Raw genomic sequence first — 12,841 nt, 5'->3', positions numbered from 1 at the left:
TCTCACACACACAGACATGTCTGCATGGATCCCAGGCATATTAGATGCCAACTTGAGAAACGTGTTGGCAGGAGGTATGGCACTGGCATCCCATATAAGCACCAGTTCAAGTCCCAGCTGTTCCACTTACGATCCAATTCCCTGGGAAAGCAGCAAAAAGATGATCCAAGTCTTTGGGCCCCTGTACCCATGTGGGAGACCTGGTTGGAGTTCCAGACTCCTGGCTTTGGCCTGGCCTAGACCTGGCCGTTGTGGCCATTTGGGGAGTGAACCAGTGTATGGAAGATTCTCTCTCTCTCTCTGTAACTCTACCTTTCAAATAAATAAATCTTTAGAGAGAGAGAAATCATTCTGGGGCCTAGCAGATCTGCTGCAGTCCTTCCAGCCCCAGGTCGAGGTCAAGGCAAGGCTGAAGGAGCATGGTCCATCTCCCATGCATACACGGGCTCTGTTCATTCATCTCCAAGATGGGGCTGCTGACTTCTGCCTGCCCTGCTCACCCTCGGGCATGCAGGCATGTAGAATGGGGGCAATTCATGCCAACGAGCTTCGGATTCAGGACCAGGCCACACGAAGGGTCAGCTTCCCAGAGGTCGCCCCCGCCATGCCAGGCAGCCCCTTCGCTCTAGGGAGAGTGTGGCTTTCCGAGACCAGCCTGCCCCGTGTTCTCGCAGAGCTCCCCCTGCAAGTGTCCTGCTAAATGGGCCAAGCAAAGCAAGCTGCCAGTTCCTTCTGGGGGCTGCAGATGGTCTCGGCACCATCTGCCAAGCCAGGCTGGCCAGAACCCAGGCCAGTGCCAAGTCCTCCGCGGACAGGCCTGAGCTCTCCCAGCACGCTTGGCAGCCTTGCCAGATGGGCCGCTGGAATCCCACCAGCGTCCCTCTGCCTGCCGTGGCCAGCTGTCCCAGCCCAGTTGGGCCCCAGATGAGCCCGGTGAGGGGTTCTGCACCAAGAGTCTTGACTGCGGCTCACACTTGCCCATTGGGGTGCTGGCCTGATGTGTTTTTCTAGCCCTCCATGTTGCTGGTTCCTCCACTCAGTTCAATGCCACAAACCCTGGCTGAGAGGCGCTGGGTACCATGTGCTGTGCGGGAGCTCGCAGTCGAGAGCAGCACTAACAGAACTTTCTGTGACGACAGTCGTGTTCCTTGCATGTCTAACCAATGTGGTGGCCATGAGCCAGTGGCTACTGATGGCTGGGGAGACTGATTATTGAGGTTTAAAGAGCTACTGTTCTAGACAACAGAGGTCTAGCTGGAGACCCATGTGGAGGCAGGTGAGCTAAATCAGTCCGATGGCTGGTGCCAGGGGTGGACAGGGACATCCACTGAGTCACTTGAGAGGTCAGTTCCTGGGGTGAGGCTCAGGAAGGACCTTGGGAGATGAGGAGTTTGTGGTGGGCACTGGAGCACTAGGTGGAAGGTGGGGCGCATCCCACACACAGGTCAGAGAGCACCTGAACCAGCACCAAGTACCAGGTGTGAAACCAGCCGAGGTAAACGGGTGAGGAAGGAACGAGAGAGAAAAGCAAAGCAAGGAGGAGAGGCCCCAGGGCCTTGAGAGGCAGGCTGGGTGCTGTATCCTGCTGCTGGGTTGTTGGAAGAATGGACAGAGATGGTGCAGCTTGGACCAGGCAGGGCTGGAACGCAGTGGGTGCTCAGTGCCTCGAAGCTGTTACTGGCGGGGTGGAGCCACTGCGGGCGGCTGGCTGTTTCTGTTTACTTTCCATGTCTGTTTTTAAAATTGAAACTTTTTTTTATTTTGAGGTAGTTATAGGTTACTATGTAATTATGAGAAATAATGCAGAAATTCTAGACTGCTTACCCAGTTTCCCTTCATGGAGCAGAATTTTTGTATCACAAACAAAAAAAGTAGCATTGATAAAGTCAACATACACAACGTTCCCATCACCACAAGGATCCCTTAAAAAGAGGGGGGGCAGCACTGTGGCATAGCAAGTAAAGCTGCCGCCTGCAGTGCTGGCATCCCATATGAGCACCAGTTCCAGTCCTGGCTGCTCCACTTTCGATCCATGTCTCTGCTATGGCCTGGGAAAGCAGTACAAGATGGCCCAAGTCCTTGGGCCCCTGCAATGACGTGGGAGACCCAGAAGAAGCTCCTGGCTTTGGATTGGCGCAGCTCCAGCCATTGCAGCCAACTGGGGAGTGAACCAGCAGATGGAAGATCTCTCTCTCTCTCTCTGTGTCTCTCTCTGTCTCTCTCTCCTCTCTCTGTGTAACGCTTTCAAATAAATAAATCTTTTTGTTTTAAAAGGATCCCTATTGCCCTTGGGAAAAAAGAGATTTATTTATTCATTTGAAAAGCAAGTTACACACACACACACACAGAGAGAGAGAGAGAGAGAGAGAGAGAGAGAGAGGTCTTTCATTCACTGGTTCACTCCCCAGATGGCTACAACAACCAGGGCTGGGCCAGGCCAAAACCAAGAGCCTAGATCTCCATTTGGGTCTCCCATGTGGATGCAGGGATTCCAGGACTTGAGCTTTTCCCAGGAACATTAGCAGGGAGCTGGATTGGAAGTGGAGCAGTGGGCATATGAACCGGTACCCACAGGGGATGCTGGCATTGCAGGCAGCAGCTTAACCAGCTACACCACATGCCAGCCCCCTGTTGCCCTTTTATAACCAGATTTCTGGACTCCTCCTTGCACATCCTGAACCCCAGGCAACCATTAACCTATATTCTGTTTTTTTTTTTTTTTAAGATCTATTTATTTATTTGAGAGGCAGAGTTACAGGCAGAGAGAGGGGTCTCCCATCTGCTGGTTCACTCCCTAGTTGGCTGCAATGGCCGGAGCCAGGCTGATCGAAAGCCAGGAGCCAGGAACTTCTTCCTGGTCTCCCATGCAGGTGCAGGGGCCCAAGCACTTGGGCCATCTTCCACTGCTTCCCCAGGCCATTAGCAGGGAGCTGGATCGGAAGCAGAGCAGCCGGGACTCGAACTAGTGCCCACATGGGATACCAGCATTGCAGGCAGAGGTTTAACCCACTATGCCACAGCACTGGCCCCCTGTTTTCTATTTCAGTAGCTTTGTCATTTCAAGAATGTTATAAAAATGAAAATAATATGCCATGTGCCGTGTAGGATTGCCTTTGCTCACTTAGCACTTTCCATTCACTCGTTTTCTGGAGGTCCTCCAGGTTGTTATGCGAATTGATGGCTTCGGCCTTTGAAGCATTGTCCTATTCCATGGGATGGATGCACCTGTGGACGTTTCCAGGTTTGTCTGTTACACTTGGAGCTGCTGTATACATTCGTGTATGGGTTTCATGTGAACCTACGTTTTCATTTCTCTGGGATAAATACCCAGAAGTGCTACACTGTGCCGGATGGTACATTCGGTTTACGGTTCTCTGATAGGTGATGACGTCAGGTGGTGATCTGCCACTTGCAATGCACTCCAGTGAAATGTCTTCTCACATCTTTCCCCCCTTGCCCATTTGGATTGTGTTGTTGTTGCTGGGTTGTTGTTTTTTTTTAATTGATATAGAATGCATATGCCACACCATTCATCCTTTTAAAGGGTACGGTGGTTTTTAGTGTATTCACAAGGTTGTACAGCTCACCATTGTGTAATTCATGTTCATAATCCAAAAAAGAAACCCCACACCCACTAGGTGTCATCACTCCTCATCCCCTCTCCTCCAGCCCCTGCCACTCACTGACCACCTTTCTTTTTTTTTTTTTTTTTTCAAGATTTATTTTATTTATTTGAAAGACAGAGTTAGAGTTAGAGAGAGAGGTCTTCCATCCGCTGGTTCACTCCCCAGATGGCTGCATCGGCCGGAGCTGCGCCAGTCCAAAGCCAGGAGCCAGGAGCTTCTTCCGGGTCTCCCACGTCGTTGCAGGGGCCCAAGGACTTGGGCCATCTTCTATGCTATCCCAGGCCATAGCAGAGAGCTGGATCAGAATAGGAGCAGCCGGGACTAGAACCGGTGCCCATATGGAATGCCGGTGCTTCAGGCCAGGGCTTTAACCCGCTGCGCCAGAGTGCCGACCCCAATCACCTTTCTATCTCTGTGGATCTGCCTCCCTTGCACATTGCACGACTGTGGAAATGCACACGGTGTGGCCTTTCTGTCTGGTCCTCCATTGAGCATTAGTTCTCAGGTTCATTCCTACTTATGCCTGGACAGTACTCCACTGCATGGACCTGCCACGTCTTGTCTGTCCGTTGGTAACTTGATGGGCATTTGGATTGTTTGCTCTTCTAGCTTTTAGGAATAATGCTGTCATAAGCATTCACATGCGAGTTTTTTTGTGTAGACACGTGCTTTCATTTTTCCACATCAAGGAGGAGTGGGCTTGCTGAGTCACATGGTAGCTCTCTTTTCATCTTCTTGAGGAGCTGCCAGACTGCTTTCCACAGTAGCTGCACCATTTAGATCCCCACCAGCAATGCACAAGGGCTCTACTTTATTTGCATTCTTTTAAAAATTATATATTTTATTTTATTTGAAAGGCACAGTTAGGGATAGAGGGATAAGAGAGAGAGAGAGAGAGAGAGAGAGAGAGAGAGAGAGAGAGAGAATGAATGAGACTGTTCCATTTGCTGGTTCATTTCCCAAATGACCACTACAGCTGGAGCTGGACCAGGCTAAAGCCAGAAGCCTGGAATTCTGTCCTGGTCTCCCACGTGGGTGCAGGGGCCCAAGCACTTGGGCCATCTTCCACTGCTTTCCCAGGTGCATTAGCAGGTTGCTAGATCAGAAGTGGAGCAGCCAGGACAAGAATTGGTGCCCATCTGGGACACTGACATTGCAGGCGGAGGCTTAACCAGCTATACCACAATGCTGGCCCCTTTTTTCACATGCTTGCTAACACGTACTACTGTCTTTGATTATAGCCCTTTGGTGTGCGTGAAGCAGAATCTCATTATGGTTTTGATTTGCATTTTGTGAATTATTAATGATGTGCACCTTATTAGCCGTTTGCCTATCTTCTTTAGAGAAATACCGTTCAAATTCTTTGCCCATTTTTAACTGACTCATTTTCCTGTCAAGTCCCAAGAGTTCTTCGTATATTCTGGGTACTGGTCCTTGCCAAATACATGACTTACATCATTTTCCTCATTCTCTGTGTTGGATTTTCACTTTCCTTACAGAGTCCTTTGAAGTGCAATCCAACTTACCTGTTTTTTCTTTTGTTGTCTGTGTTTTAAGTGCCATACCTTAAAAACATTGCCAACGTCATGAAAATTTTCTTCTAAGAGTTTTTAGTTTTGGCTCTTACATTTAGGCTTTGAGTTGACTTGTATGTATGGTGTAAGGCAAAAGTCTAAATCTGTTTGTTTTGTTTTTTTACCTAGAAACCTTTTATTTAAGGTATACAAACTTCATATACTTCATATGTAAAATAAATCCATTCTTTGGCATGTGGATATTCAGGTATCTCAGCAGCATTTCTTGAAATGGTCTTTCTTTCCCCCACTGAATTGTCTTGATGCTCTTTTTGAAAAGCAACTGCCCATAGATGTATGGATTTTGTTTTAAAGTTATTTATTTGAAAGGCAGAGGCGGAGAGAGAGAGAGAGAGAGAGAGAGAGAGAGAGAGAGAGAGAGAGAGATATCTTCCATACACTGGTTTACTCCCTAAATGGCCATGATGGCCTGAGCTGGTCCAGTCCGAAGCCAGGAGCCAAAAGCTTCTTCCAGGTCTCCCATGTGAGTGCAGGGGCCCAAAGACTTGGATCATTTTCCACTGCTTTCCCAGGTGCATCAGCAAGGAGCTGGATCAGAAGTGGAGCAGCCAGGAGTTGAACCAGTGCCCATATGGGATGCCAATGCTGCAGGTGGCAGCTTTATCCACTATGCTACAGCACTGGCCACTGATGTATAGGTTTATTTCTGGACTCGCAATTATTTTCCATAATCTATATGTCTACCTTATGCCATACCCATTAAGGTTTAATTACTGTGGCTTTATAGTAACTTTAAAATCAGAAAGTGTGAGTTCTCCAACTTTTTTCTTCTTTTTCAAGATAGTTTGTCTATTTTAGGTCCGTTGCACTTTCATAAGAGTTTTAGGATCAGCTTATCCAATTTCTAAGAAAAAAAAATCAGCTAGAATTTTGATAAAGATAAAACTGACTCTGTAGATTAATTTGATAATATTCCAACAATTTTATATTCTGACCCATGAATATGGGATGTTTTATTTAGATCTCTGGTGTCTTCCAATGCTGTTTTTTTTTGTTTTGTTTTGTTTTGTTTTTGACAGGCAGAGTTAGACAGTGAGAGAGAGAGAGAGAGAGAGAGAGAGAGAAGGGTCTTCCTTCCGTTCCATTGGTTCATCCCCCAAATGGCCGCTATGTCCGGCGCACTGCGCCAATCCGAAGCCAGGAGCCAGGTGCTTCTCCTGGTCTCCCATGGGGGTGCAGGACCCAAGCACTTGGGCCATCCTCCACTGCCTTCCCGGGCCACAGCAGAGAGCTGGACTGGAAGAGGAGCAACCGGGACAGAATCTGTTGCCCTGACTGGGACTAGAACCCGGGGTCCCGGCGCCACAGGTGGAGGATTAGCCTAGTGAGCCACAGCATTGGCCCCAATGCTGTTTTGTAGTTTTCTGGAAGCCTTCTTTTGCTAAACTTTTTCCTAAGCATTTTATTCTTTTGACATTATTGTAAATGAATTATTCTCTTGACTTCGTTTTTAAATTGCTTATTGCTAGTGTGTAGAAATCTAATTTTGTAATGTTGCTGAACTTGTTAGCACTAATTTGGGGGACAGGAGGTAGGTCCCTCAGGATTTTCTAAATACAACATCAAATCATCTGAAAACCAGAGATGGCTTTGCTTTTGCATCCTTCCACTTGGATGTCTACCTTTTGTTTCTTTGTCTTGTTTAACTGTCCTGTGAGGACTCCCAGTGCAATGTTGGTGAAAACAAACATCCTTGTCTTATTCCGAATCTTAGGGGGAAAGGGTTCAGTCTTTGGCCATGAAGTAGAACGCTGTCTCTCTTCCTGGGTCTTTCAGCACCTGTGTACGACTGTTGTTTTTTTTTTTTTTTTTTTGCCATGCATAGTAAACAACAATAAACTTCCTCTAAATTCCACCACTACCAATGTACTTGGTACATTGCCGTATGTATGTACGTGAAAAATACAGGTAACCTTACACTGCAATGACCTGTTTCATGGCCTGGATGGTTCTCCATTCGTGGTTTGTGGCCATCCTTCCACGGCTGTGACCCAAGACTGACACCATCACATGAGAGTCTCGGGTTGAACTGTTGTGTGTCTGAGCACTGCCTCCTCACGAAGGTTTCTTCTGCTCCTCCCAGTGTCAAAGACAACCCATCCCAACCCCCATTTGGTTCCCGTGGGCCTTTTTTTTTTTTTTTTTGTATGATTTATTTATTTATTTGAAAAGCAGAGAGAGAGAGAGATTTTCTATCTCCACTGGTTTCTATCTCCACTGTGGTCCCCAGTGACCACAACAGCTGGAGCTGTGCCGATCCGAAGTCAGGAGCCAGGAGCTTCCTCGGGTCTCCCACGCGGGTACAGAGGCCCAGGTGTTTGGGCCATCCTACATTGCTTTCCCAGGTGCATTAGCAGGGAGCTGGATCTGCAGCCGGGACTCCAACCGGAGCCCACATTGGATGCTAGCGCTGCAGGCAGCAGCCTCGCCCTCCATGCCAGCGCCGGCCCCTCTCTGGGTCTCTTAATCTTTGGCTCCACTGTGGATGGGGAGAACTAACATCAGCATTCCTGACATCCCGTTCCTTCTCTGGGCCTCGTCATTCAGCAGCTGAAGACATTACTCTAAATCACTTGTTATCGGCCTTGACAGCATGTTGGAATCACCTGGGGAGTTGTTTTTTTTTTTTTTAAACTCCACCCCAGAGGTCCTGGTTTAATTAGCACGAAGACTAGCCCAAGCGGCAGGGTTTTGAAAATCTCCTCGAGACTAGGTGGGTGCCCCAGACATTCCTCTGAGGTGGAGCTCCTACCTGGACACCTGCTCAGGGACCGGCTGTGGTGAGCAGGGGTAAGAGCTGTTCTTGGTGTCCAAAGGAGATGGATTGGAGTCCAAGCTCTTGGCTTTAACTCTCTAGGCTCTAGGGAAGGGCTAAAAAAATCCCCACCTGCCACCACTCGGGGGTTGTGGGTAGAAAGGTGGGTAGAAAGGTGGCTTAGGTGCTTGTACACATGGAATATATAGTGAATTTTTTTTTTTTTTTTTTTTTTTTTTTTTTTATCAAAGAGCCAGCCCCTGGGCAACAAGGTGGAAATGGAGATCGTGAGCATGTTGGAAAAAAACACAACGCTTCTCAAGTTCGGCTACCACTTTACCCAGCAGGGGCCCCGGCTGCGGGCATCCAACGCGATGATGAACAACAACGACCTTGGTGAGTGGCCCTCTGCTCCCTGCAGCTGCGCTGAGTGTGTCAGGGAGAATCCACAGGCTCCGGGGAGTCCCCAGCTAACTCCTGACTTTGACACTGAATGAATCTGCCTTCTTTCCCACATGTGCGCCCCGTCTCTGCCCCACACTTGGAGGCCCCTGACTTCAGGAGGGCGGGCTGAGTCCTCCCCTCCCCATGGACAGCTGAGCCCAGGCGGGGCCGCGCACGCTGGAAGGCAAGGAGCTTTGGCAGGACCTCTGCGCACCAGGAGTCTTGTCCAGCTCCCTTCTCTGAACACAGAGTCCTCTCGGACCATATTCTGGCTTTAACCCCAGCGATGCCACCAAAATCCCCAGCCCGGGGTAGGGGCCTTCACATGGCTTTTTAAGGCAAAAGTTGAAATTTTGACTTGGTAGTCAAGTAAAGCAGGTTACAGCAGTTTTAATCTCAGCTAAAAGCACAGTTGATTTTTTTCCTAAAAAGAACACTAAAACATCACAGCCTTTCTTGATGATGAGCAGACATCAGAGGCATACACAAGTCAGCTGCATGAAAACTTAATCAGCACCTTGCTTCTAGATGCCAACTGTTGACAAGCTCTGTGTTGTTTTACTGTGTGTCTTCCTGCTGGTGCTACAAAGAACTCGACTCAGTGCCCAACACAGGCAGTCTGACTGACAAGGCTATAGGGAAACAAGAGGAGAAAAAAGCAAAAGGAAGACAGGCAGTGGATCTGTGTTGTTAACATGATTGGTCAGTTTATTTAGCCCTGGCTCCCAGAACCAAGAGGAAGAGAAACCAAGTTAGGTTATTCTCGCTAAACAAGATCTGCGGTGAAGTGGTGGAATGACCGTGTGTTTTAAAGGAGGGCATTTTCACTGAGTGTTTTGCTGCAACATCCTTCTGGTTGCAGTAGAACGCAAAGGGCCTGTACCTAGAGTGCAATTCGAAGGTCAAGTGTGTTGTGTGCTGGTGATGGTCTGAGGCTGGAAGAATGGATTTGAGGGGCAGGTGTGCACGGTCAGGGCCAGACCTCACAGACCCCGAGTGCTCAGAGCTGCACACACTGCCCACACTTTAGATGGCCTAGAGGACTCTGGGATTCGAAGCCAGAGGCTCCCACACTCCGGGGTGTCCCAGGAGCTGGTGATTCGTGGCTCACCAGGTACCCCTGCTTTCCAGAGCCTGGTCTAGAAGAGTCTGTGTTTAAAAATCTTCCTGGCCGGCGCCGTGGCTCACTAGGCTAATCTTCCACCTGCGGCGCCGGCACCCCGGGGTTCTAGTCCTGGTTGGGGTGACAGATTCAGTCCCGGTTGCCCCTCTTCCAGGCCAGCTCTCTGCTGTGGCCAGGGAGTGCAGTGGAGGGTGGCCCAAGTGCTTGGGCCCTGCACCCCATGGGAGACCAGGAGAAGCACCTGGCTCCTGCAATCGGATCAGTGCAGCGCACCGGCAGCAAGGCACCACCGTAGTGGCCACTTGGGGGTGAACCAAAGGAAATAGGAAGACCTTTCACACACTCTCTCTCTCACTGTCTAACTCTGCTTGTCAAAAAAAATCTTCCTGGTGTCTTGGTTTCTCAGAAGTGCCCTTCTTTGGAACAAACGCAAATAGCTAGCAAGCGTAATCATGGGCATCGTGTTTCAGGCGACGGTGACTTGTTGAAGGGCTGCCAGTGAACCTGTTGGCCTGGGTGTGATCTGGCTGCCAAATCAGCACTTGAGAGCCCCAAGTTTTATTCTGGTATTGCAGTAATATCCCATTTGTTTCCCTCCTAGGTTAGATTGTTATATTTTTAGACTTATTCATTTGAAAGGGGCGGGGGAGAACGAGAATCTTCTAACTGCAGGTTCACTCCCCAATTGGCCACAATGTCCTGGACTGGGCCAGGCTGAAGCTAGGAGCTTCCTCTGGGTCTGGGTCTTCCCCATGGGTGCAGGGGCCCAAGCACTGCTGCTTTCCCAGGCACATTAGCAGGGAGCTGGATCAGAAGTGGAGCAGCCGGGACTCGAACTGGTGTCCATATGGGAGGCTGGTGTCGCACGCAGCAGCTTTACCCACCATGCCACTGCGCCGGCCCTGGTTAAGATTTTCCTCAGTGCCTACCCCTGGGCTAACCCAGCCTTTGTCTCCAGTGGCACAGTGGTCTGGGGGTTTTGTTCTGGGGACAGAAGTCCCTGATGGCCAGAGGGTCATCCAGGGCTGGGACAAATGGCCTTTGGGGACTCTCCCAGGTCTGTGATTCTAAACCTCAGGCCTGACTCCCCTCGTGGGGACCCCCGCAGGCCTCTGTAGGAAGCCAGAGAGCTGGAGCTGGAAGGAGCTAGAGTTTGTCCTTCCCACTCCCTTCGAGGGAAGCTGCAGCCAGAGGTGGGAGTGGGAGCCAGGCGTGGGGGAGTGCGTGCAGCGGCTTGGTCAGGTCAGCGTTGTTAGTCACAGCAAGCATTTTCTGGGCGGCTTTTGTGTGCCATTGGGCTGTGCCAGGTGACATAAGGGGTGGCAGCAAGGCCAGTTCCCTGACTCGAGAATCTTCACCTTTTAGGGGAAAAAAAAATCCTCAGAGACATGCCTAAAAAATCAAGAATGCCTGCAAAGTCTGTCCAAACAAAGTGAGGAAATGATGGATGGGGCCAGAAGCCAGTTCAGCGAAGTGTCCTGGGTGCAGGGGGCAGGAGGGACCCAGCCAGCCTTGAAAGGAAGAGGTGGGTGCGTGGAGAGGCAAGGAGGCGTTCCTACAGGGACTCCAGGAAGCATTCGGAGGGGCGCCAGGGGCACAGACACAAGGCAGGGGGACCCGGTTCACAGGGAGACAGAAAGGCCTCAAAGGGTGGGGGGAGCTGGTACCAGGAGGGAGGCAGGCAGAAGCGACAGCACTGGCATGCCCAGGGTGCTCCCAAAGAGCCCAGCGCCCTGCCTGCCACACTCAGGTTTGGTGAGTGGAGCAGGTAGAAGTGGGAACCGGGGCAGGGTCACCCCAAGGGGCTTCCTGCACAAGGAATTAGCACAGTCGACACAGGGGTCACAGGCGGCATGCTGGCTGCCAGTTGGCACTGTGGGAGTCCCAGCTCCAGAAGCCAGTCCGTGCCCCTCGGCTCGCTTCTGGGGAGAATGGCTTGCCGTGTGATGGTGCCTCGGCTCCCTCCTGGCTTGCTTTCAGCCCAGGGTTTTCATCCTGCTCTCGATGGGGCGACAAAGCACAGGGACTTCCAGCTTTCCCCAGCCTCCTCCCGGCCCCTCCCCATGACTGGAGAATACGCTGTTAGCAGGGAGCACAGGTCCGGAAGGGAGCAGGCTGCTCAGGTTCCCCAGCTCACTCCCACCTGCTCCGTGCTGGCTCTTGGCCCATGGCTGGGTCTCTGTGAGGCTTGGGCTTTGCTTGCCTGTGAGGCCAGTGGGCTCCTCCTTGGGGGACATTCAGTCCCCAAGGCCACCAGGTCAGCCAGTGTGCCTGCAGACAGGCGCCCTTTGGTCCTGCACACACTGTGCCTGTGCACTGAGCTCGTTAAGGGCAGGTGTTCTGTGTTGACTGCTGGTGGCAAGGTGCGGTGGGTGGCAGGGAGGAGCCCAGCCGTGGATCCCCACCTATGTTTCCCCCAGCAGTGCCTGAGACGGCTCCTATCTGCACACTATTTATAGCTGAGATCTGGCCAGGCACGCCTCTGCAGGCCTCCAGACGGCCCCCACGTTAGGACGCTGGGGGTGGGGTGTGGAAGCCATCCCTTCCTGGGAAGGCTGCTCTTTTCCCATGTTCCCCAGGAAGAGCTTTCTACCAACACCCCAGGCACAGGACCCCTCATTACCGATTTTTATTATAAGCTGACGATTTATAATTGTCACATCAGTCATGTTCTGATTCATGAATACAAGGTGGGCTCATTAAAGCCAGCCACCCAGCGTCCCCAACCCATCAAGTACTCATTTTTCTGGAGAACGTTTGAAATTTGCCTTCCGAGCAACTTGAACTTTACAATATACTATTATTGGCCATATTCACTGTGCTACGCCAGAGATGTAAAAATTATGCTTCCTGCCCCTCCTGAGCTCGTCTGCTTTGACCGTCAGCTCCCCACAGCCCCAGCCTCTACCACCTTTCTGCTTTGCTTCTGGCAGTGCGGTTGTTGGCTTCACACATGAGTGAGAACACGTGGCCTTTGTCTTTCTGTGCCTGGCTCCTTGTACCCACTATGTTCCCCAGCTCCACTCATGATGTTGCAAATGACATATTTTTTTTAAGAAAAGGAGACAGAATGAGACAGATATTTTTCCATCTGCTGGTTCACTCCCCAGATGGCCACAGCAGCCAGGGCTGGGCCAGGCCAAAGCCAGGAGCTGCATCCATGGCTCCCATGTGGGTGACAGGGACCCCAAACACTTGGCCATCTGCTTTTCCCAGGTCATTAGCAGGGAACTGGATTGGAAGAACAGCTGGCACACAAACGGGCGCCCATATGCATGCTGGGGTCACAGGTGGCAGC

At 50.7% G+C, this 12,841-nt stretch overlaps 1 protein-coding gene across 1 annotated transcript in view; it reads left to right on the top strand.

Moving 5' to 3' along the window:
- The window catches only part of TMOD1 (tropomodulin 1), an 81,165-nt gene that overhangs the window by 65,047 nt on the left and 3,277 nt on the right, over positions 1–12,841 (top strand). Inside the window, exon 9 of the mRNA XM_062207906.1 lies at positions 8,228–8,372. Within this exon, the coding sequence (XP_062063890.1) occupies positions 8,228–8,372 (145 nt within the window). The remainder of the gene's footprint in view (positions 1–8,227; positions 8,373–12,841) is intronic.

The sequence above is a fragment of the Lepus europaeus genome, chromosome 12 (assembly GCF_033115175.1).
Source record: "Lepus europaeus isolate LE1 chromosome 12, mLepTim1.pri, whole genome shotgun sequence".
Taxonomy (NCBI): Eukaryota; Metazoa; Chordata; class Mammalia; order Lagomorpha; family Leporidae; genus Lepus; species Lepus europaeus.
Note: the sequence above shows the minus strand (reverse complement) of the source record. Positions and strands in the feature narration are given on the sequence as shown.